We start from the raw sequence: 25,197 nt of genomic DNA, 5'->3' as shown, positions 1-25,197 counted from the left end.
CATGCATTCTGGGTTTGAGGCTAGCTATAGACATGGGAGTTCAAGAAATATTGGTTTTGGGAGATTCAGATTTGTTGGTTCACCAGATTCAGGAAGAATGGGAGACTCGGGATTTGAAGCTCATACCGTATCAACAATGTCTGCATGATCTTTGTCAACGATTCAGGTCGATAGAATTCAGGCATATTCCCAGGATTCATAATGAGATTGCCGACGCCCTGGCTACTCTGGCGTCAATGTTACACCATCCAGATAAGACTTACGTCGACCCTCTGCAAATCTAAATCCGTGATCAGCATGCCTATTGCAATGTGGTTGAGGAGGAACTTGATGGCGAGCCTTGGTTCCATGATGTCAAGGAATACATCAAATCAGGGGTATATCCGGCACATGCCACAGGCGATCAAAAGAGAACCATTCGACGTCTGGCTAGCGGATTTTTCTTAAGTGGGGGAATATTGTACATGAGAACTCCAGATCTAGGATTACTAAGGTGTATAGATGCTAAACAAGCCTCGACTATCATGGCCGAAGTGCATTCCGGGGTTTGCGGGCCACATATGAGTGGGTATGTCTTGGCGAAGAAGATTCTTCGAGCAGGTTATTATTGGCTCACCATGGAACGTGATTGCATCAGCTTTGTTCGCAAATGTCATCAATGTCGGCACCTTGGCCCTTTGTTGCTTGGGGCATGGATGTCATTGGACCGATTGAGCCGGCAGCGTCAAACGGACATAGGTTTATTCTGGTGGCCATTGATTACTTTACTAAGTGGGTCGAAGCTGTAACTTTCAAGTCCGTGACCAAGAAGGCAGTGGTAGATTTTGTTCATTCAAACATCATTTGTCGGTTCGGAATTCCCAAGATAATCATCACAGATAATGCTGCTAACCTCAACAGTCATTTGATGAAAGAGGTATGCCAACAGTTCAAGATTATGCATCGAAACTCCACTCCATATTGTCCTAAGGCAAACGGAGCTGTTGAGGCTGCTAACAAGAACATAAAGAAGATACTTCGTAAGATGGTGCAAGGTTTCAGGCAATGGCATGAAAAGTTACCTTTTGCTTTACTGGGTTATCGCACTACTGTTCGCACTTCAATAGGCGCAACTCCCTATTTGCTGGTATATGGAACCGAGGCAATTATACCTGCGAAAATTGAGATTCCATCCCTGCGGATTGTTGTTGAAGCTGAAATTGATGATGATGAGTGGGTCAAAACCCGGTTAGAGCAATTGAGTTTGATTGATGAAAAACGATTGGCGGCAGTATTCCATGGTCAATTGTATCAGAGAAGAATGGCAAGAGCATACAACAAGAAGGTGCGTCCCCGAAAATTTGAGGTTGGTCAGCTGGTATTGAAACGCATCCTTCCACATCAGGCTGAAGCTAAAGGCAAGTTCGCCCAAAACTGGAAGGGGCCTTTCATTGTGACGAAGGTGTTGCCCAATGGTGCTTTGTATTTAACAGACATATAAGGTAAATGTGTGGATATGGCCATCAATTCCGACGCAGTCAAGAGATATTACGTATGCTTTCTTTGCTTATCTTCAATCGCATTTTGTACTGGGCATGTTCAAAGTTGGAATGACGAAGGCATTTTATTCTGCTATCCCAAATACTTTTATCATTTGTTACCCCTTTTTGAGCCTTATTTATTTTCTTTCATACCCCTCTTTTGGAATCAGAAGCAGAGTTAGAAATATAAAAAAATAAAAAGGAAAAAAAAAGAGAAAAAAAAAAAGAAGAAAAGAAAAAGAGAAGGAAAAGAGAAAAACAAAAGAAAGAAAAGAGAAAAGAAAGGAGAAAAAGAAAAATAGAAAAAAAAAACAACTTTTACTAGTTTGAACTACGTTCGACCTGATTCCTTTTAAAGATATGTAGGCAGCCTTACACGGTTCGGTCCCATCAAAATAAAAATCCAAAAATTCCCCAGATTCGAAGAAACTGGGGCAGAAGTTTTTGTTTTGTAAAAAGATCTGATTCCAAAAGTTGTAATTTTGAAATCCTTCATCTTAAATTATTTTGAGCCTGCATGCCACCCTTTCTTTCTAACCCTGTCCAAAACCTACACTATAGTCCAAAGAAAGACCTTCTGATCAACTTTGAGGATGCCAAGTCAAGTGAGATGGAGGTATTATTTGCATCATGGGTAGCACCTTTGTTCACGGGCACGAGGAAAAGTGAATAAACGAGAGAGTCTTATTGGTAAAAACCCTCACGGGCACCATAAGGCGATGGTGAGCTGAGGAAAAATTTAAAATAAGAGAGTCTTATTGGTGAAAACCCTCACGGACACCATAAGGCGATGGTGAGCTGAGGAAAAATTTAAAATGAGAGAGTCTTATTGGTGAAAACCCTCACGGGCACCGTAAGGCGGCGGTGAGTTGAGAGATGGACAAATGAGAGAGGCTTGTTGGTGAAAACCTTTCGGGGCACTACAAGTCGAAAGAGGTTGGTGACTTTACGGAAAAGTTGGATCGTTGAAAGCCCGGGTTTTGAAGTATGAAGACATGACATGAACAGAAATGTGATTAGTTGAATGGATTAGGCTGATCAATCCGAAATGCATGTCATGGTCATTAGAGCCAGTTGATTCATTCAGATAAGTCTCTTTTCAATTTTTCTTCAAATAGTCATCTCAGTCTTTCTTTTATTTCCTAATTCTCGAAGTCACTTTGCTTCGTTTCTTTTGGGTCTATTTTTCTAAGTCTCTGTCAAATTAGTCTTTTGTTAAGCAAGCAAGAAAGGACTTCAAAGCTCATTATCGGCTTTTTATTTGCACTAAGCGAAATTTGGCCAGGCACATTCCAAGTGACATGGTTTAGAATGAGCAATGCGATGGTAACTGAAGTTCAGGTGGTCAAGTGATTCGTGAATTTGTAGGAAATGCAAAGGTTTCACAGTTGTCAGAATGAAAGTGTTATACGACGAGTTGAGTGTAAGGGATTCAAGTCATTCAGAGGTTTTGTGTTCGAGGTCCGATTGAAAGGTCAAACAATTCTTCGTAGCCCGAAGAAGCTAATCAGAATGAACAGGATAGTGGCAGAAGCAGACACCTTCAGCAAGGATGCCGCAAACTAACCGCCACAGTTTCAAACTAACAAATTTTTCTTTGTTTTAAGCAGGGGAAAGAGATCTTGTTTGCTGTGCTGGGAATCCCCTATGAGGAAAGTATGTTCCAGATAAGTTCAGTCTTAAGTTTTCAGGACCCTCCTGGATAACGGGATCTAATTTTAAGTTTCAGGACCCTCCTGGATAATGGGATGCAACTAACAATCAATGAATTTTCCTGGTACAAACTGGGGCAGAAAATTTTCTCTGTTTTGTCTGTGTTGTCATGATTGCAGGCGCCCACCTGGAGAACGAGGGAATTCATTTCAAGTTTAAGTCAACATCAGGCACCCACCTGGAAAATGAGGGAATTCATTTCAAGTTTTTAAGTAATCAGGCGCCCACCTAGAAAACGAGGGAATTCATTTCAAGTTTTTAAGTCAATATCAGGCGCCCACCTGGAGAACGAGGGAATTTATTTAAAGTTTTAAGTCATCAGGCGCCCACCTGGAGAACGAGGGAATTCGTTTCAGTTTTAAGTAATCAGGCGCCCACCTGAAAAACGAGGGAATTCATTTCAAGTTTAAGTCAACAGCAGGCGCCCACCTGGAAAACGAGGGAATTTATTTCAAGTTTTTAAGTCAGCAGGCGCCCACCTGGAGAATGAGGGAATTTATTTAAAGTTTTAAGTCATCAGGCACCCACCTGGAGAATGATGGAATTTATTTAAAGTTTTAAGTAATCAGGCGCCCACCTGGAGAACGAGAGAATTTATTTAAAGTTTTAAGTCAGCAGGCGCCCACCTGGAGAACGAGGGAATTCGTTTCAGTTTTAAGTAATCAGGTGCCCACATGGAAAACGAGGGAATTCATTTCTGTTTTAAGTCAGCACAGGCGCCCACCTGGAGAATGAGAGAGTTTATTTCAAATTTTTAAGTAAGCAGGCACCCACCTGGAGAATGAGGGAATTTATTTAAAGTTTTAAGTCATCAGGCGCTCACCTGGAAAATGAGGGAATTTATTTCAAGTTTTTAAGTCAGCAGGCGCCCACCTAGAGAATGAGGGAATTTATTTCGAGTCAGTCATCAGGCACCCACCTGGAGAACGAGGGAATTTATTTCAAGTTTTTAAGTCATCAGGCGCCCACCTGGAAAACGAGGGAATTCATTTCTATTTTTAAGTCAGCACAGGTGCCCACCTGGAGAATGAGGGAATTTATTTCGAGTCAGTCATCAGGCACCCACCTGGAGAATGAGGGAATTTGTTTTAATTTTCAAGTCATTATCAGGCGCCCACCTGGAAAACGAGGAAATTTATTTCAAGTTTTTAAGTCATCAGGCGCCCACCTGGAAAACGAGGGAATTCATTTCTATTTTTAAGTCAGCATAGGCGCCCACCTGGAGAATGAGGAAATTTATTTCAAGTTTTTAAGTCAGCAGGCGCCCACCTGGAGAATGAGGGAATTTATTTCGAGTTTTAAGTCATCAGGCACCCACCTGGAGAACGAGGGAAACTATTTAAGGATTCAATTCAAGTTAGAAGTAGCAGAAGCTCGCCTCAAGAATGCGAGCTGACAGTCCAAGATGATCAAAGGAAGAAGTCTCAATCCAGAATAAATAAAAAAAGAGAACTGAATCCAAAATACAGAAGTAGATGAAAAGATATGGGCTGCTCAAGACATGATTGAAGTCGCAAGCTTTGCATGTCCCATCTTGATCCGAAAAGCTGAAGAAGAAAGAACTAGAACCTGCAGTTAGCAAGCATCAAGGTTCAAGTCAAAAGTCCACATGAAGAACCATTCAAGACTCAAGATCAAGCTTCAGAAGACTCATAGATAGGAATCTTGTAACTCGTAGCTGATAGGCTTAGTTAGTTTCTTTTTCATTTTGACTTTGGTGTAATAGGGAGCTCAGCAAGAAAGAGCAGCAGCGGCAGCAACAGTGAAATCACATCCTCTCGGTAGTTCCAGCTACCAAAACTTCCAGAACTACACTGACCTGATTCCTCCATAGCCGAGGATATGTAGGCAACCTCGGAAGCAAGGTTCGGTCAAGCGCTTTCAAAATGCTTCCATGGAGTATACAAATAGTCAAAAATCGCTCGTATTTGCTCAATGTATCTTTGCCCGAAAACTCTTCGTGTTTCCAAGCAAAGAGGGGCAACTGTGAGCACGTGATTTTTGCTCGACTAAAATATTCCTATAGAAATTCACAAATAGATTTTTTTTTCTTAATTGTTTTTAGTTTTATAGAATTTGTAGGAATTTCGGTTTAAAAACTGCCTGCATTTAGTTGCATATTTAACATTCTAAAATCATAAGAAAAATACCAAAATGTCTAAAGTATTTCGTACATAATATTTTAGGTCTAGTTGCATTTAGAATTTAATTGCATGAGTTAACTGCATTATTAAACAAAAAATCACGAAAAATATGAGTCGTTTTTACATTTTTAGGCTTTAAATTGCAAATTAGTAATTCTTCTTTTATTAGTCTAAATTAATTAATTATGGTAAAATAGATAACTAGGTTTATTTCTACAAATTAGCTTGATTTAATACTTAATTTAGTTTTAATTAATTATAATTTAAAATCAAGAAAAAGAAAAGAAAAGAAAGAAATTCTGTTTGGTCTCAAACTTGGGCCAAAACAATGTCTGGCCCAAACGATCGCCCCAAGTCCGCTAAGCCCAACCCCTCACCCGGCCCAGCCTCGTCACTTAACCAAAACGACGTCGTTTCGTTAACAGGTGATCTCAGCCGTTGATCTCCTTTGATCTAACGGCCCGTAACTCTCTCCCCCCCTAACCCTTATATCTGTCGGATCCACCCCCCAAACCCTAGAGACCCCCCTCATTTTCCTCTCCCTCTCCTTCACTCACCAAACCCTAGCCGCCCCCAAACCCCTCGTCTCTCTCTCAAACTCACTCCAAACCCTAGCCGCCCAGAATCCCCACGCCGACGGCACCACTCCGAATCCTCTCAAACTCGCACCCTATGACCCTCATACCCTCCTAATCCCTAATCCCCCATCAATTTTATCAAAACCCCACCAAAATTAGCGAATCTTAGATCTAAAATTCCAGAAAAACCCTAGTCTGATTTATTTCTAAATAACTTTGGTGTTTCTGTTTATTTTAGTTCAAGACTTACATGCATCGAGTAATCTTGTTGGGAGCATCTATTCTAGGCTAGTATCGACCCGTTTCGAAGTTACCGGAGTCCGGTCCTTTCATCGATTCGCGGCTAGAGTTTATCGTTCCCGTTGCCCGTCGGGTTGTTTCATTTACTCATTTCATTAACGTTAAATTAGTATTCTTTTTCCTCATTTGTTCCGGCTCTGTGTTTTTCTTGTTTGTTTTTATTTTGTTTTGTTGTTTTTCCTTCTTTTTCTTTTTTCCAGATTGGTTGATTAAGCTTCGTCGTTAATTGCATGTTCAATTTGTTCAACTAATAAACTGATTTAGATTAATTAAAGGTTAAGTATTTAGTCAAATCTCTGATTTTATTTGAAATATGGCATTTGTTGTTTCATTTCTTTTGTGGGTTGTTTTCTTTAATGTCGGATCTGGGCTTGGTCTTGGGCCATTTGGGTTCAAGCCTAAGCAGATAGTTTGTTTCTAGAAGGGACAACTGGCATTTTTCAGTTGGAAAAAGATTCCCTCCCCTCGTCTATATTTTCTGAATTCACGCTGACATATTCCTTCCCCCCAACAGACCTTCTCTGATTTTAGATAGACTATATATACACCCTTCACACAGAAACGAAGGGTGGGATTTAGACTGAGTTTTATTCCTCTCAAATACAATCGGGAATAGACAGAATTTAGGGAGAGTTCTTTGAAATTGAATCTTCTTCTCATTTTCTGAGATGGATTTCTTCTAGAGAGTACTGGAAATTCCCAGACTTAAGGCTGTTTTTCTCTGGTTTGCTGCTGCTGTTGACTAGCTGTGTTTGAGGCTCAGCTTTATTTGGCTCTTCAGCTGGTCTATCTGTTGTTAGGTATTTATCACAATTCTATACATTGGTTATGCTTCAAAAGGGATTGCTAATTTTTTCTTTGTTGACTTATCACTGTGTTTTCGATGTATTGACTTAAATCCTAATGTATTTAAATAGTTTCTTATTGCTGATATTTTTTTAAGGGCAGATTTAGTTTGTTCATAGTGACATGTTGCGTGTTTCAGCCTTGTATGTCTGGTTTGTTAGTTCTAAATGTTGTTTAAGTTGTTTTGCTTGGATTGACCATTTGTATTGCTTTTCCTTTTCTTCCTATTGCTGTTAATATACATTCTCAAGAAAAAATGACTTTGTTTTGGATGAGACTGCCAGCAATACCTTAGTCAAACCTGAACATATGGGCCATTTGATTCGCCAAACAGTTTATGAAGAATAGCCCAATGGCTATATCTTTGTAAGTTTGGGAGAGTAATTGGAAGCAGAAGTCCTCAAGTAGGAAGCTCAGGGTCACGTTAGGCATTATGTTGTGTAACAAAGGGCTTCATAAGCAAAGTGCCCTTGATAGCAATAGTTAAGGCTTCTGTAACGTTAAGTTTGAGGGTTGCCTCCTGATGAATGATTTGTACAAGATTTGTTTTGAAAAGGTTTGTAATAATTCATGAATTCAACTACTGTAATTAGTAGCTATGGAGTAGGTTATCTTTGTAAATTTAACTTCTAATTTAGCTTTACACATGGTTTCGAAATTTGGGTGAATGATGTTCTTCTCCAGATTTCGTCTTTACAGGGACTTCATAAATGGGCCAGACTTGTAACTTGGGCCAGTTGGGAGTCCTTTGAACGAGTCTGGACCTTAGGCCATTGGGCCTGGGGTATGGAGCCTAGTAATAGGGCCTGATCGTGTATTTGTTCAGAGCTGGTGTAGCCGAAGTGTTATTATACTAGTGTTGCAAATTCAGAATGTACTTGTGCTGTAAATTGGAATCAAGTTCGATCATTCTCTTGGTTGGCTGTCGATTATCTCATAAATTAAATTGAGTTGATAACATGTTAGTTTATAATTCTATATAATGTTTACTTCTAGAAATTAAATGTCATTTTGAATAGTCTAAGACCCTCAGGAAAGAATGATATGGCTCCTACAGTATATCTCCATAACGTTTGTACCTCACATGCAATCTCGAACTTTAGGATAATCAAACCATGAATATGCGTAGTTTTGCTTTAGGCGCGATTAATAATAAATCATCGTGACTATGGGTACGGTTCCCGTGGCATAGTTATGATACGTAACCCCAATCCGAGTGTGCGTTTCACGTAACTCGACCACAACTTCAAATAATAATAAAAACAAGCATGTCGTAAATCGCGGGTACATTTCATGTGGCGCAGTTTGCAACGTGTGCCAAAATGACAAGTATACGACATCGTGACTTGTTCCAAAAATAATTCTATAAATAATTAAAAGCGGTCAGAAAGCTAAAAAGCACAATAGATTTTAAATATATAATAAATCAGATAATTAGGCCAATTATTACAGTTGAGCGACCGTGCTAAAACCACGGAACTCGGGAGTGCCTCACACTTTCTCCCGGGTTAACAGAATTCCTTACCCGGTCTTCTGTGTTCGCAGATCATAAATAGAGTCAAATTTCCTCGATTTGGAATTTAAAATAAATCGGTGACTTGGGACACCATAAATTATTCCAAGTGGCGACTCTGATCAAATAAATAATCCCATTTCGAATATTGTCACTTTAATTGGAAAAACTCCCCTATCCCCTATCCCCCTCGGAAAAAAGGAGGTGTGACAATAATGTAAAATATTTATTTTCATTTTAATTTAGTATCTACATTAATGGTAAAATATTTATCTCAGTTTAGGGTCTATAAGGAAAAATAAATAGTGATATATTTCAAATCAATGCAATGCGTTTCCATTCATTCTATAAAAAAAAAAAAAATTCTCACCAACCAAATATCAAAAAAGAAACTTCAAAAATATTTCTAGATAAGTCATTTTCCGAAAAATCATATCCATTGCCTAGTATTCTAGATAAGCTTCTGCATAGAAGTTCAGAGGCTAACGATTTCTAATCCCCAAAATAACGCATTATGTTCTTTAATTATCACCAAATTCAAGAATCTTTATTTGCCTTTGAGATTGTAAGGGTCACTTAACCCTAGTTTAAGGTTAATTTTTGTGGTTTAACGCAAAAACTAAACATCAATGGAAGTCACAAGTCCAAAGTTTGTTCGTTTAAATGGCCATGATAATAATTTTACGTGTGAGATTTGTGCTTATGAGAAATCTGTAAGTGAAATGTTCAAAATAATGGGTTGCACTCATTTTTATTGCAAACAATGCATGGCTAATTACATAGCCAAAAAAACTCCAAGAGAACATTTCTCAAATTCCATGTCCCGTTTCGGGGTGTAACGGGTTATTAGAGCCATATTATTGTCGTTCAATTTTGCCTAATAATGTGTTTGATAAGTGAGGTGACGCGTTATGTGAGTCGATAATTTTGGAGTCTGAGAAATTTTATTGTCCGTTTAAGGATTGTTCTGCACTTTTGATTGATGAATGTAAGGGTGAAATTTGTGTTACTATTACTCAATCAGAATGCCCAGAATGTAGAAGGTTATTTTGTGCTAAGTGTAAAGTTCCTTGGCATTCAGATATTTTGTGTGAAGAATTTGAAAATTTGAATAAAGATGAAAGGGAAAGGGAAGATATACAGTTAATGCAACTTGCTAAGAGTAAAGAATGGCAAAGATGTCCAAGTTGTAGGATTTATGTTGGGAGGTCTTAAGGTTGTGCCCAAATGAAATGCAGGTCAGTTAGTCAATATGATTTTCATGTTTTTCTATTTATTAGAGAGTTGCTATGCAGGATAAAGTTGCGTACAATAGACGCTTGTAGTTCCGCCCTTGCCCGAAACTCGCTCATAGCGGGAGCTTAGTAATACCGGACTGTCTTTTTTGGAGAGTTGCACTGCAACGTCTAGCAAGTAGTCTCTGACTTAGTACTTCAATTATTCTCGTATGATCCCTTCGGTAATATCCGACAAAATTGAAATAATACAAAGAAGATTAGTATAGACCCTGTGTAAGGATGTAATTCATCCTATTGATATTATTAAATAGATAAAATAGTGATTTACGGTTGGTGAAATATTTTACAATAACAACAAACTCGATATAATTGTACAGTAAGAATCTGGAGAGGGTATTAAATGTGTGAGATTATTACTCCTTGAAACCGACTGGCCTTGACTCTTTATTTTGCAATTACAATCAACTCTCTCTATGTAAATATTACAAGCAAAGAAAATTTACAAGCAAAAGTAAATATTACACGACAAAAAGAAAAGAAAATATAAGAAACTATAAAAGGAGTACAATATGAAATTCCATGTGGTTTCAAATTGAAGAACGTTAAGGGGCTGTAGGAAAAGCCAGCGACAAATCCACGAAATAGCAAAGAAAATATTCCCTACAGCCCCGTCTCACCCTTTTGCTTTTTAATAATTACTTATCATCATTATTACTTGGTTTGTCTTTTTATTGAGCGTGTGTGCTCATTATTGTTATGTTATTATTTTATTAGTAATCTTTGATAAATTTAATCGTTACAGTTAAGGCTATATTAGTAAAATTATCAGTCGTGGTACAGTTAAACTAACCAATAAATATGTTATAAATCACCACAAACGATATAATCAATTCAAATATTATATTTATAAAATAATACAATACAGTACAACATAGTACATATAATACATTATGAAACAATTAGTAACTAACATCAAAACAAGCTGTTAATAGTGGTACGCCAATAAATAGTATATTCTTTTAACTTCTTAACTTTCTTATTATGTGTAACGAACTATGGTGAGTCAATGTACATCAAACACAAGTATTTAGTTCCTTTACAGTGGCCACACTGACGTGATTTATATTGCAAGAACTATATCATGCTTTGGAACACGTGAGAAATCACACCTCTCACGGATCAAGTCAAATAGTAGAAAATATTATTAGTGAAAGAAAATATATCGGAGTTAGATTAGGAAATACAAGGATTAGAAGTAGATATAAATTAGCAAGAGTAAAGGATAGAAAAAGTTTAGTCTTCCTTGTTTACTTCCTTTACATTTGAAGGTTATATTTTTATCTTTCTTAGTGAGTTTTCTTGCTTCTTCTAAGGCTATATCTACTTCAAAGTCATCTTGTGTTATTTCTTCATTCATAAATTCAGTGTTTTCTAATGTACTTTCTGTTTAGTCATCTAGTTCTTTTTAGTTTGTATAATTATAATCTGTAAACATGATTGATGTTTCTCCTTTAGCATTTGTATATATTAAGTGAGATTCTTGTTTTAATATTTTTGGCTTTGCAAATTCTTCTAATTTCCATTCTAGTCCTGCGTATAAATTCAGATTTTCTAATGGATTAACCTATATATGTACGTAAAATAGAGGCCTAGCAGACTTTAATAAGACAAATAAATACGACTTCGGTTTTCAAAAACGTAATGGGAATATGTAAGCCATTTGAAACGGCTGGTTTTTAGAGTCATAACGGTGTTTTTCGTCTTAGAGCAGCAATAAACCGTAATTGTTTGGATTTAATTATTTAGTATTAAGCTGAGAGGAAAAAGTAGGTTAATGTATTGATTTTGCCGAAGGGTAATCTAGTCTCTTAATGGTTATTTTAGTCTTCCAATCTCTTAACGCCGACTTCAATACTTATAATATAGTATGATGATAATATAGTATGATTATTAAAAATTAACTAGAGATGGTGGTGAAGTCCCAAATATGTTTACATTGTTTACAATTTCTGGCGAGGGCGGATCTAGTGCAAAGATTACGGGTTTACGTGAATTCGGTAACTTTTAACTCGATCTTGTATTTGTACTAAAATTTATTAAGCGTATAAGAATATTTAACTTGGAGCCCAGTTCGTTGATCTAGCTATTAATGTACAATTAATTTGATATAGCTATAAGAACTTATAAACTTAAAATCTTGGATTCGTCTATGATTTGTGGATGCTAAATTTCACTAGTTAATCTAATAGTCACGTCTAACATTGTTAATAAATACACGAAAAAATTAAGGGGATTCAACGTATAGTATTTTGCAAATAGTGGACGACTAATTAGTTCTCTTTTTTCTTTTTCTTTTCGATTTTTTTTGTTTCAAACACAAAGAGAATGAATATTTTATTTCGTGTTGTATGTGATGCAATTCCTACTTTCTGCAATCAAGTGATCCAACATAAAAGTTTTAAACGAAGGTCAAATAATTCAAATTTGATAAACAGCATTCCAGGATTTTAAAGCTAACGTTGAAAATTGAATTTAAATATACCATCAAAGATGTTATTACTGTTGAATTGCTATAAATTTAACCCTAAAAAACGAATACTATGAATTATTTTTTTCTAAATTCAAATCCAGGACACTCAAAAAAAAAAAAAAAAGTAAAACAAAATAAAAGCAACATACAATCTTTTTTTCTCAACTCCAAATATTAGCTCATGCTTAAGTTTTTTTTTTCTTCCCTAATTGCTTCATCAAATATTGATGAATTCCAGATCTTCCTTGACCTTATTTTTTTGGGTTCAAGCATCTAGAGTCCGAAACCGACTAGTCCGATTAATCCAAATTCGTATTGTAAAAAAGTCCACTATGGGGGGTTTTAGCCCGAGTTGCCACAAAAGACTCAATTCCCAGGATCGAGGGCTTGAACCCGAGACCTCAGATTCAGGTATAAGTAACATTTACCATCCACCACTCTTTGGTGGAAGCTACATCTTTCCAAACCTGCATAGCTGCAAATATACAAAAAGAGTTCTCAATAGACAAGTAATTTTGCTCATTGTGTTGGAAAGCTTCAAATTTGAGGTTCCATATATTTAGGTAACAAACTACCAAAAGTTATAATCTTCTATATTCAGACAAAATGTACTTTAATCAGCAAAACTTAAGAATCAAATAACTAGAAGACAGACACTTCTAAGTTCAGATTTCAGCTCTTTCTTCAGTTTTCTCCTAAGGCAGCACAACTCTGAATATCTAATCCGCAAACCAAATACTCCATTTACGAGGATAGAAAAAGAGTCATCAAAACAAAATCAGTAGAAGAAATCGCGCAGTTGTAGTTTTTGCACCCCTGCGGTGGCAATATCTACAATCCGTCCAATTTACCTGAAAATTACAAAGAGAGCATCTAAGCATTAGTTCTGTTATTTTCCCTCTGCCAAAAAGGTTCAATATATTTCTAATGGCACAAAGACATACAGCTTTTTCAAGCATACAACCAAAATAGAGAACATATCAGGACAAGCTGACAAATGCAAGTCGCTCAAACAATCAAACCATAGTTTCTCCGGACACAAAATTCGAGGCCCAGGATTTCAACTTTATAGGTTCTGAACTTAGTGCGACGATTTCAAATAAGGGAAGTTTAATACGAGCTACCCCAAGAACTGGTATTACAAGTCATGAGAAATTAAGAAGCTGGTATGAAGAAAATGCATTATCTGTTTGAAAAAGGTTCTAGAACTCAAAATAACCGATTGTATCGTTACTTCAAGGCAACGGTAAAATGAGACAATAATAATGAAGTCTACCCGTCATAATATAAATTAAATGCAACAATAAGTTTAATACTTTGTTAATACAAATATATTTGTGCAAAAGCTAATAGGTTAGCCGAACTCGTAACTAGAGTTCTAGAACTCGAAATAACCGGTTGGGTCGTTAGATCAACGCAACAGTAAAATGAGACAATAGTAACGAAGTCTAACGGTCATAATATAGATGAAATGCAACAATAAGTCTGATACTTTCTTAACACAAATACATTGTTTGAGCAAAAGCTACTGGGTTCAGCCGAACCCGTAGTCGGGCTTCTAGCTCCGCCCCTGCACAAAATGAAGGCTCTTCCAAGAATGGTGAACAATAAATATGCATAATTATGGACATGTATTCACCACCATATCAAATTAAATTCTAATCGTAATATGTGATCAAAATTAGAGGAAGAGGCAGTTAAGTAAAACTCACCATTATATTCTAACCAGAGTGCTACTTCCATTGCGGACTCATATTCTTGGGAACAAAAAGAAAAAGAAAAAACAGTACTAATAAGTTATAAACAAAGTACGTTTTTATGTACCACAGTGACTGCAAAAATGATTTGTTGACTCAGCTCCACATTTGTAACAAAAGTAACAGCCACACCTGCAAATGTAAAAAAACAATTATGCATCAAAATTTGGCTACAAAGAGATAAACTAAGTCTGCACTAAACCATATTGCCCATGAGTGATGAATTGATATGCGGTCCGTAAGAACTTTCCTTTCTGCGGGCAAACTAATAAATCCAACTGTGAATCTACAGACTACAGTTACCACTTCATATCACGATTCGTTCTGTTAACATGAACAATTTTTTTTTAAACATCCACACATAGATATCATTAGGTACTCTTTTCTTTATGGTTACCAATATAAAAATGCAGCAGAGAACTCTAACAATGACATCAAAATACACAGACATAATTTTCAACATGATTTATTACTGGTTAATGGTTCTTTTTCTACTATTAAAATGCAAGAACAAAACAAGTAATTCACTAGTTTTCCCAATCACCTTAACTTATTCATAATTTAAAGATCATCAATCAACTATAAGGCAATAACATTATTAATGAACTTTATATACTAAATACAGATTTGTGCTCTTTCCTTGGCCAAATCTATTATTACTACCATTTTTAATTGAACAGCAGTAAGAGTATTAAACCTTAAGTGATTACTACTGAATCTAATAAGCGCACATCAGAAGCCTAGTGAGACAGAGGGGCTATAGTTAAAGAATTTAACACAACTACATACACAATTCTGCCCCTTTTCATCAGTCCCTAATTTCAATATGGCAAATCTGAAAGATCTCTATATAGGGTGCTAAATGTGTATACTTTAATCCAAAAAAAATCATTTTTCAGCATACAAAATATTACACCTAAGTGTTTGTATATATCGAAATTTGAGCTTATACAGCAGTGCTAATTTTTCTACTTTTAGCTGCTTTTTTTGTCTCTTGGATTGATGTCAAAATGAGTTATTTCAATCTCATTCTAGAATTCCTCAGACATTTTAGGTGGAGTATTTTCACTAAAACTTCTAAGCTCCAACCGCTATCAAACTAATGCCTATACCATTTAGTACTTCTCGTATAACATAAATACCATAGCAGATCAAATCCAACGAGCCTTTCAAACTAGTACTATTTCTATCATCATACAAATTTTAAAACACAAATATAGAACATAAAAAATCATATGGACTAATTAACTAACCTGCAAAGCATTTGGGCACAACCATCAGACCTTGCCACATACATCCTACACTTCGGACATCTCTGCCATTCTTGCCCTTTAGCAAGTTGCATAAGTTGTATATCTTCTCTTTCCCTTTCATCTTTGTTCAACTTCTCAAATTCTTCACACACAATCCCCGAATGCCAAGCAACTTTACACTTAGCACAAAACAACCTCCTACATTCTGGACATTCCGATTGAGTTATAACAAAATTTCCACCCTCGCTTTCATCAATCAAAAGCGCGGAACAATCCTTAAACGGACAATAAAATTTCTGGGACCCCAAAATCATTTTCTCACATAACGCGTCACCCCATCTATCAAACACTTCTTTAGGCAAAATTGAACGACAATAGTACGGCTCTAATAGCCCGTTACACCCCGAAACAGGACATGAAATTTGAGAAATATTCTCTTGAATTTTTGAGGCAACATACTTAGCCATGCATTCTTTGCAATAAGAATGAGTGCATCCCATTATTTTGAACATTTCACTCGTTGTCTTTTCGTCAACGCAAATATCACAGGTAAAAATGTCATCTTGGTCATCATCTATATCAATAGACTTCGAATTTGAACACCCTTTTGAACATTTTCGTAAATTTTGACTACCCAAAATTTGAATCTCATCATCTGGATATTCTCTGGATAGATCAATAAAGACCTTTTTAGTTCCATTGCTGCTAGGTTTTGAACAAAAAGATGCTACAATCTCAAGTTCGACGTCTCTTTTCTCTAAGTATTTTTCACTAATCTTGATTCCTTTACCATTTGAAGTTTTTGGGGTTTCATATATCACTGAAATATCATCATTGTCGTCGTTATCTTCGACTATATCTATTATTTTCACGGCCGAAGTAGTTGCCACTTCCATTGCTTATTAGTATTTGCATTAAGCAGCAAGAAAGAATGAACCAGATATATATTATAGGGTAAAGGAAAGTATGTAATTTTTTTGGAATTTGGGTGATGGAGAAGACGATGAGTTTTTAGGGATTTCAAAAGGTAACGTTGATTCCACTTTTGCTGTGAGAGTGAGGAGTACCCAATAAGGGGAGGAGTACCCCGCGGCGGATCCACCCAGTAGGGTGGTATGGCACGGTTAAAATTATCATATATTTATATAGAAATTTTCTTAAACGAGGTTAAATATTTGATCTCGTCATCCCCAGTTGTAAACAAGATAAAGGTGTTATCGGCTGTACACCTTTTTAAAAGTTTTCTCGTGTGTAAATTCAAGCTCGAATTTGTCTTAAACATTATCTGACTTTTCCTTTTGATTGTGCTTTTTATTTTCTTTGTCCCAATACTTTTCCTTTTTGGCTACCTCCTAATTTTTTATTTATTATTTATTATTTTTTTATTTATATTTTTTCCTATATTCTAATTATTTTATTTGTGATCTTTAACAAGATCACTCAAAAAAGAGCCTCCAAATTAAAATTTTCATAAAATAAGCATCTCTCTTAATCTCAAATCTTTTAATTTTTTTCTTTCAAAATCAATAAACTTGGGTCTTGATAGGAATTTTGGATTGAGATCAAATTTAATTTTTATAAATTTTTTATTATAACATAAAAATTTGTGCTATTCTATAATTGTTAAATACAACTTAAATCTCTTTACTATTAAATTATGATGAATATTTCGCAAGCATTGCCTAGAAGAATATGAGATTTATTATTTTACTTTTTGGGATCTTCTAGTTATCTAAATCTGCATTTACGCATGGGGTATAATTTATCTATTGGAGATATTTTTTTATTATTCTTATTCTGATTGGTGAAATTTTCTTATTTAAGATGTTATTTTACTTGTGCAAATTTATTTTAGCATACAAAAAAGATGTAGTTCCCAATTGAAAATATTGATTTTACTTGTATTGTTAATAATGAAAGTTTGATTCCTTCTTTAAAATGCTAATTATATTTGCTTCTTGATGTCTGAGATGTCATTTTTATTTAACAACAACAATAACAACAACATATCACTTGAAATCCCACAAGTAGGGTATGCGATAGAGATGTAATTTTCATATTTACAAATAAAAAATGCCAATTAAATTGCTCGAATAAACTAAGAAAAAATGAATTGAACAAGCGTTCCGAACAAACTCTATATTAATTATTACAAGGTCTACATTAAATGAAACTATGGCATTCGCCACCATCAAATCTTAGATCCGCCTCTAGAGCACCTACTTCGGCAATTTCTCTTTCGTCTTTGTGCGTAAGAAGAGTACTTTTTTTGGATGAGTTACGGGGCAAGGCGGTAAAGAGTATTTTTGACTTATTGGGTGGGACGGTAAATAGCGATTTTTTTACTTTTGGGGTGAGTCCCAGGGCGAAGTGTATCAAAATCGCAATGAGGGTACTAGCAGGGCGCGACATATGTCCCAAACTTCCTGGCGTTCGCTTAGACATAAATCTGATGTTCATTTTGGGTGTAAAGTCATATAGTATTATTTTTGTAATACTTAAATATTCAAAAGTTAACTCATAGTAAATTCTCAAACCGAAAGCCAAAGGTCTTTCTTATTGTTATTGTTTATCCTAATTTATGTGAACTTCTTTTATAAGATATGTGTAGTGTTATTTTTTTTCCTTTTTGAAATTTATGATTTTAAGCATATCATAATATTTGTGTGATTATAATAATTTTTCTTAAGAGTAAAATGAAAAACTTAAGTTAAAGGCAATTAACAGCTACTTTTAATATTGATTAGATTTTAATTAATAACAATATGTGTTTAGAAATTATAGTTTGTACACCTTCCCCCACCCTAAAACAAGAAAAAGAATAGAAAAAAAACAAACACATGGAATATAAGGGACATGCTTACTAAGCTTCCTCTCATTAAATTCATGGCTAACACAATAAAGTTGGAAATAGAAGGAAAAAATAAAAGCAAACATCAAATTTTAGTCCAATGTAATTATGTAAGAAATTTTACTAATTTAATTATATTTTCCATGCAGACAAAAGGCACTGGAATTATCTGCATAACTTAGAATCAGAAAAAGAAAAAGAAATTTGCTGTTTGGTGTTTGCACACTGTAGGCATCTACTATCCAATCAGTGTACCTAAAAATTCCCAAAGAGCAGGGGCGTACGCATGAATTATTGTAAATGACATCGAAATTTATAGAAGAATGGGAATAAATAACTTTAATTATCATCTTTATAGACAAGAAACATTCTTAGTCTATTAATTTTGTTCAGTCTTTCTACTTAACTACATTTTTTGCTCACAGAGGCTCTCTCAAATATTTGCCAAAAATGGGTGCTAGTTCATATTCGAACATCTGATCTTTTAGAGCTAAAAAAGGGCATATAACCAACATGGCAGGAGACAATCTATATCAGGAGATGTTATTTTTTTCTATTTCTTATTTTCTCACATTACTAATATTTATATAAAAAATTTCCGATAAAAACGGTGTCGTATGACACCACTTTGTTGAATCGTGTGTCCGCCCATACCAAAGAGCATTTCAACCGTTAGTTCTGCTAATTCCCATATGCCAAGACTATAGTACTTATCAAATTGTATAATGGCACAATCACTCAATGGACATACAACATATAACAACACACCATCAAAAGGAGAAAGGCATATCACTATGTATTCAAGGGTATGATCTAACGCGACGATAAAAGTAGGGCAAAAAACTAAAATCATAGAAGCAAGTGACCACTTCTCAACAAAGACAAAAATCGTTTTAAGTATATATTTTCGTATGTTTAAACTTTGATGTACGGAGTTATTGCAATCAAAAACCCAAACTCCACTTCCCCCAATGATCCCAAATCAAGCTAGCAAACACACAGTGCTCAAAAATAAGAGTCTACCTTCATACTCTAAAATCACACCAATCCTAAAAGTGAACAAGCACATACTTATTCAGGAGTCAATATCACACATTCACTTATCCCACATCAACCAAAAGTAAGTGAACAAAAAATCATGACCCAAGTATAAGGCATAATATATAAACAAGTCCTCTAACTTGATCTGAGCTGGCAAATATGCCTTTCAATTTTGGTGTGCACAAGTAGGCACCTCAACTACAATCGCATATTGATTGTTATCTTCTGCAATTAGACGTCATAAACCAAAAAAATCCCACAAAGTGTTACCTGCCAAAGGAGAGAGAGAGATTAGAGAGAGAGAGGTGTCATATAATTTCATTGGTGAAGCACCACATCAAATGTCATGGCTGTAACTGTTAGATAGTCTAAATAGTTACCATGTATAGAGTGGTGTGGCTTTGCTACTTAGTGATGAAGTTTTAGACTGTACCCTTCCTAGAAGGTGATAAACTAGGAGTTAGGACTACTTTGCTGGTTTTGGGAACACCCGACAGTTTTAAGTATGTAACTGACAAAAAGTTGATAATTTTGGAAGGTTTTCGGGATATCAAGTGAAATAATTTAAGTACGCACAAATTGTAGGCGACAAGTATTATATGAAAAAATTTAGGTACGCACAATTATCCTAAACACCGCCATTATTCAAAAAAAAAAAGAATCAAGACACTAGAAATATGCAAGTCACTCAAACAAACAAAATGTTGTTTCTCTAAACAACAAATGGTGGATCTTTCAAAAGAATAATAATAAACTATATAAATACTTTCTTCTATATCATTTACCACTATGTCCAATTACATTCAATCTTATGGATTCTAGATTTTGGAACTACGGCTTGAAATGTTAATGACTGGGTTCTATATTTAATATTTTATACACATTTTATGAAAATACCAAATACACCATTTGAACAAAATATACTAGGTTTGACCGAACCCGTAGGTTGGCTTGTGCCTCTGCCCCTGCATTCTGATCGCAATAAAGATGAAATAAATTGGTAGAAGAAGATATTATGTATTATAATAATTCAACATTATCATTCTCTGTCATTTTGATTTGCTATGGTTATAGGCCTCCAAAGGATACATCCAATAATCCAACAAATATGACTTTCAAGAAAATAAATTCATTCGGTGCTCTAACGGCACATGTGTGTATGTATGTACGTACGGGCGGAGGTAGTGTAGTAGTTATGGTTTCGGACGAATCCAATAATTTTTGCTTAAATATTGTATTTGTATTATGAAATTCGTTAAATATGTAAAAATATGTAAAAATGTGAACGATTAGAATATCAAGTGCGCTCCTTGTTTGTGGTGCGTTTCTTCGTTGTCCGTTTCTGTAACATTCGTACCTGTAATTGTAAAGACAACAACGATGCATCAGAATTAGACAGATAAGAGTTCCAATGTTATTTTTTAAAACATTGATCACAACTTGTTATATCAATTACTCTCTCCGTTCCACTTTATGTAATATGATTCAAGGTCAAACTACCTAGTATTTGTAAATTCGAACACAGAATTTATAAGGCGTTTAAAAAAAGACTTATATATATATATTCCACTTTATGTAATATGATTCAAGGTCAAACTACCTAATATTTGTAAATTCGAACACAGAATTTTTAAGGCGTTTAAAAAAAACTTTTATATATATATATATATATATATATATATATATATATATATATATATATATATATATTTAGAAACTATATAATAAATATTATAAATCTCTATAGTTAACAACTAAAGTATCTTAAAAGTATTTGAAAAAATCATGGCTAAAAATAATTCTACTTATTTCACATAAATTGAGATAAAGGGGGTAATATATTAATTTACCCAGGATATGCAGCTCCACATTTGTAACAAAAGTCACAGCCACACCTGCAAATATGAAAATAATGATGCATCCGAATTTGGCTACAAAAACAAAGAGATAAAATCTTGCACTAAACCATGTAGCCAATGGGTGGAATTGAAGTATCCAATTAGCATTAAAAAAAGAACAATAACAGTGAAGATTTTGTGAGAATTGAAAACATACAAATTTTACATCACAAATTGAAAAAACATGAAAATCACGTGGACAAACTAACCTGCAATTCATATGATTACAGCCATTAAACCTTAATTGCAACATAAAGATCTCTATATAGGGGGCTAAATGTGTATACTTTAACAAGAAATCAAATTCTTAAAAATTTATACTTTGTAATTAAGTAAATAATTATTTCAGCATACAAGAAAATTTAATTTTCAGGTGTTATTTATATTAGCATTCGAGCCAGAGGCGGATCTATGTTGTAACGAGAGGGGGCCATCGACACTCGAAAAGTTAAGTAAAAATTCCATGTATATATGTATATATCTTTAGAAAATAGTATATGAAATAGTAGTAGTACTAAATATACAAAGTAGATTTTGGTTGAATGTAAAAGTGCATCTGCTACCTTCAAATTCTGGGTCCCCTCCTTTTGGTCTCTAGATTTAATGTCCTTATAAATTATTTCAAAGCCATTCTTGAATTCCTCAAGAATTTAAGGTGCAGTATTTACACTAAAAACTTCTAACCTCTAAACCAGAACCAAACTAATCCCTACTCACCTTCCGCAAATAATATATATCAGGTAACTTTGTCTATTAATGTTTGAACAAATATGGAAAAATTACCTAATATTTTACAATTGAAAACATGAAAATCATATGGATTAATTAACCTGCACTCCATATGGAACATACAAACTAATACTTATTCAATTTAGTTTTTTTTTTTATAGTCGTGGTGTCTGAGTATCCGATGGCGGAGCTAGGAGGAGAAAAGGGGTAGAGCTAGGGGGCGGAAGGTTTCGAATTCCTTCGCCTAAAAATTATATTATATATGCCGAATTCTCTTAGCTTCTCTCTATGTTTAATTTTTATATTTTAGAACTACCTTGGTAAAATACATGCTACCTCTCACAAGTAACATGTATGAGGTAACTCTTTTCGTCAAGATTTGAATAGATGAGAAGAAATCACCTAATATTTTAAATCACAAATTGATTATATAGATCTAATAGCCCGTGAAGTAGAAGCAGAAAATTAATTTTTTCGAGACTGAACTAACTAACCTGCACTTCATATTGTTACAACCTTTATTCCTTGCAACATAAATCCTACAACTTGGACATCTCTGCCATTTTCTGTGCTTCGCAAGTTTCATAAGCTGTATCTCCTCTTTTTCCTTTTCATCTTTGTTTGATTTTTGAAATTCTTCACACATAATCCCTAAATGCCAAGCAACTTTACACTTAGCACAAAACAACCTTTTACATTCTGGGCATTCTGATTGAGTAATAGCAAAATTTCCACCTCTACATTCATCAATCAAAAGCACAGAACAATCCTTAAACGGACAATAAAATTTCTCAAACCCTAAAATCAATTTCTCACATAACGCGTCGCCCCATCTATCAAATACTTCTTTAGGCAAAATTGAACGACAATAATATGGCTCTAATACCCCGTTACACCCCGGAACGGGGCATGAAGTTGTAGAGACATTCTCTTGTAATTTCGAGGCTACGTACTTAGCCATACATTGTTTGCAATAAAAATGTGTGCACCCCATTATTTTGAACATGTCGTTCGTTGACTTTTTGTCAACACAAATATCACACGTAAAAATGTCATTACCGTCATCATCTATAACAATACACTTCGAATCTAAACCCCTCCTTGTTTTTTTCGGTCTAAAGGATGAAAATTGAGAACCCAAAAACTGAATTTCATCATCTGAATATTCTTTGGATAGATCAATAAAGATCTTTTTAGTTCCACTGCTGCTAGGTTTTGAACAAAAAGATGATATAATCTCAAACTTCAACGTCTCTTTTTCCTAAGTATTTTTCACTAATCTTGATTCCTTTACCCTTTGAAGTATTTAGGGTTTCATATGTTAATGAAATATCATCATTCTCATCTTCAATATATATTATCTTTACTGACGAAGTATTTGCCACTTCCATTACGTAGTTAAGCAGCAAAACTAAACCTTAGTTTTTTTTTTTTTTTTTTTTGGGGGTGGGGGGGGGGGGGTTGGGGGGGGGGGTTTTAATTTGGTGAGGAAGAAGAAGACTGAGATTTTAGGGACTCTAAAAAGGTAATATTGTTGGGCAAGTTCTCTTGCTTCCTTTTATCTTAGGACTCTAGGGAAACTCTTTAGTAAAGACATAAATAAAATACCCCTCATACTTTAACCTTTTATCCAAATAATGGTTCTCATTTAAAAAAAAAAAAAAAGGAATTACGAAATTGTGCTAATTTATCGCTAATAGCACTTTTTTATAACACGTTGCTAATTTACTACCCCCTCCTGTCCGCTTTAATTGATATTTTTGATTGTTTTCACATATTAAAGAATTCATCTTTTAGCATTAATTAACAATAAAATTGACTATATTAACCTTAATTTGTTCATTAGAAATTCAATAAATACTCTTAGGCTCTTTACTCCAAGGGCAACTTTGAAAAAAAGAAGTTAATTCTTTCTTGATATTTGAAAAAATCAAATATTATGGACCACAAAATAAGGCCAAAAAATCACAAAAAATAGACCGGAGGGAGTATTAGCAATTTCTTTAGCAGTGTTGGTTGCTGTCGTTTGGAAATAAGGGTATAGGCGAGCCAATTTTGTAATGGTAGGGGATCATTTGGCTCCTACTATTAATGACAGAGAGAGAGAGAGTAGTAGTTTATATAGTTTTTAAATATGTAAATTTATTTTAAAAAACGTGAAGAATTTATGATCAAATTACACCGAATGTTAAATACATTAACCTATGATACTACGAACCTTGCCACATAAACTAAGACGCAGAGATATTTTTAGAAAAGAAATTTAATGAATATTTGTTTGGTTTATAATTTGTACTGTTTGTTAAACGTAAGAGGAAAAACTAGAAGAATTATGACCTATTTAAGTTCGAATTACTTAAAAAGATGATACGGAGTATTTGAAGAAAAACAAAGCCTAGGTATAGCAGCAAATTGTTTCAATTCAAGACTGATAATGAATGTTACAATTAAATGACAGTAGCAGTAACTGCAATAACCAGCTACTTTTAATATTAATTAGATTTTAATTAATTATAGTATGTATTTTTTCTAAATAAATTAAAAATATTTTAACAAGTCCAAATAAACTGACCTATAGGATCGAGTTTAATTAAATGCACTGCTGACGAAATGGGTTAATTGAGGATTCCGTATATTGCTTTTCATAGAACTCTTTAATCATATGTTGGTTTCCATGTATATATCTTCTTTAACTTGATTCAATTTTGCTGAAAATCTTTAATTCAGATCTTCCTTGACTTGATTTGCACAGGATCTAGTTTGCACATTTTGATATTCAAGCTCCACTATATACTTTAATATTCAAGGATTGTTGACATCATTAAAATATTAGGTTATAAAGTTTTTAATTCCGTCGTATTTACATCAAATCATACTAATATATCATGATTAAATCATAAATAATTTTTTTCTTTTTTAAACTCCGTATCCAACTAAAAAAACTTTCACACAAGGACAAAAGGAGTAGGAATTTTTACGTAAAAGTTTGTATAGTTATCTTTTAGATGGTTGATATTATAATAAAATATTTATAATGTTATTAGAATATAGTATAAAAATTAAACTTAGATATCTATGTGACCAAAATAGAAGGAAATAAAAAAGACTCTTCTTTTACCTTACTTATTTACTATGGCATGGTCCCACTTCCAAAAACGAGAAAGAAATAAAATAACTTTTAAAAAAAAATGCCTGCTAATAGAACTTTGAAGGTTTGCCGATATAGATTCCTAAAAAAAACGCATAGTTTTCTTAATCACGAAATTCAAAAACAAATTATCTTTGC

The 25,197-nt window shown here is 34.4% G+C and overlaps 2 protein-coding genes, 1 non-coding gene and 1 pseudogene across 5 annotated transcripts; 2 read left to right on the top strand and 2 right to left on the bottom strand.

Moving 5' to 3' along the window:
• Positions 1 to 9,243: 9,243 nt before the first annotated feature.
• LOC138899325 (E3 ubiquitin-protein ligase RSL1-like) lies at positions 9,244 to 9,979 on the top strand (annotated as a pseudogene).
• Positions 9,980 to 10,064: 85 nt separating this feature from the next.
• On the top strand, positions 10,065 to 10,166 carry LOC117279550 (U6 spliceosomal RNA). The gene has a single exon (XR_004509965.1). It is a non-coding gene; the product is annotated as a U6 spliceosomal RNA (small nuclear RNA).
• Positions 10,167 to 12,877: 2,711 nt separating this feature from the next.
• Positions 12,878 to 16,606, bottom strand: LOC104107153 (E3 ubiquitin-protein ligase RSL1-like). 3 transcript variants are annotated; one of them, XR_688750.4, is made up of 3 exons: positions 15,393 to 16,606; positions 14,095 to 14,271; positions 12,878 to 13,233 (listed from the first exon to the last, which is right to left on the bottom strand). XR_688750.4 is itself a non-coding variant. In XM_009615998.4 (3 exons), exons 1-2 carry the CDS (start codon positions 16,286 to 16,288, stop codon positions 14,199 to 14,201), a joined length of 969 nt encoding a protein of 322 aa, XP_009614293.1. In that variant the 5' UTR covers positions 16,289 to 16,605; the 3' UTR covers positions 12,878 to 13,233; positions 14,195 to 14,198. The 3 variants fall into 3 exon arrangements, 2 of the variants coding, with proteins under 2 accessions (XP_009614293.1, XP_009614208.1); XM_009615998.4 differs by having other exon boundaries at positions 14,195 to 14,271; positions 15,393 to 16,605; XM_009615913.4 differs by having other exon boundaries at positions 14,207 to 14,271; positions 15,393 to 16,605.
• Positions 16,607 to 21,130: 4,524 nt separating this feature from the next.
• On the bottom strand, positions 21,131 to 23,302 carry LOC117274614 (E3 ubiquitin-protein ligase RSL1-like). The gene is made up of 3 exons (XM_070185486.1): positions 23,206 to 23,302; positions 22,406 to 23,069; positions 21,131 to 21,179 (listed from the first exon to the last, which is right to left on the bottom strand). Exons 1-3 carry the CDS (start codon positions 23,300 to 23,302, stop codon positions 21,131 to 21,133), a joined length of 810 nt encoding a protein of 269 aa, XP_070041587.1.
• Between the last annotated feature and the right edge of the window lie 1,895 nt (positions 23,303 to 25,197).

Source organism: Nicotiana tomentosiformis, chromosome 9, assembly GCF_000390325.3.
Source record: "Nicotiana tomentosiformis chromosome 9, ASM39032v3, whole genome shotgun sequence".
Classification (NCBI taxonomy): domain Eukaryota; kingdom Viridiplantae; phylum Streptophyta; class Magnoliopsida; order Solanales; family Solanaceae; genus Nicotiana; species Nicotiana tomentosiformis.
The sequence above is the reverse complement of the archived record's forward strand: the minus strand, read 5'-3'. Positions and strand labels throughout refer to the sequence as shown.

Coding starts and splice junctions, on each gene's coding strand:
- LOC104107153 (XM_009615913.4), bottom strand. CDS start 16,288: ATGGAAGTGGCAACTACTTCGGCCGTGAAAATAATAGATATAGTCGAA. Junction 14,272..15,392: donor TGTGCCCAAATGCTTTGCAG/GTTAGTTAATTA, acceptor TTACATTTGCAG/GTGTGGCTGTTACTTTTGTT. Junction 13,234..14,206: donor TCATTTTTGCAGTCACTGTG/GTACATAAAAAC, acceptor TGTAATTTTCAG/GTAAATTGGACGGATTGTAG.
- LOC117274614 (XM_070185486.1), bottom strand. CDS start 23,302: ATGGAAGTGGCAAATACTTCGTCAGTAAAGATAATATATATTGAAGAT. Junction 23,070..23,205: donor AACCCTAAATACTTCAAAGG/GTAAAGGAATCA, acceptor AAGAATATTCAG/ATGATGAAATTCAGTTTTTG. Junction 21,180..22,405: donor TGTAACAATATGAAGTGCAG/GTTAGTTAGTTC, acceptor TCATATTTGCAG/GTGTGGCTGTGACTTTTGTT.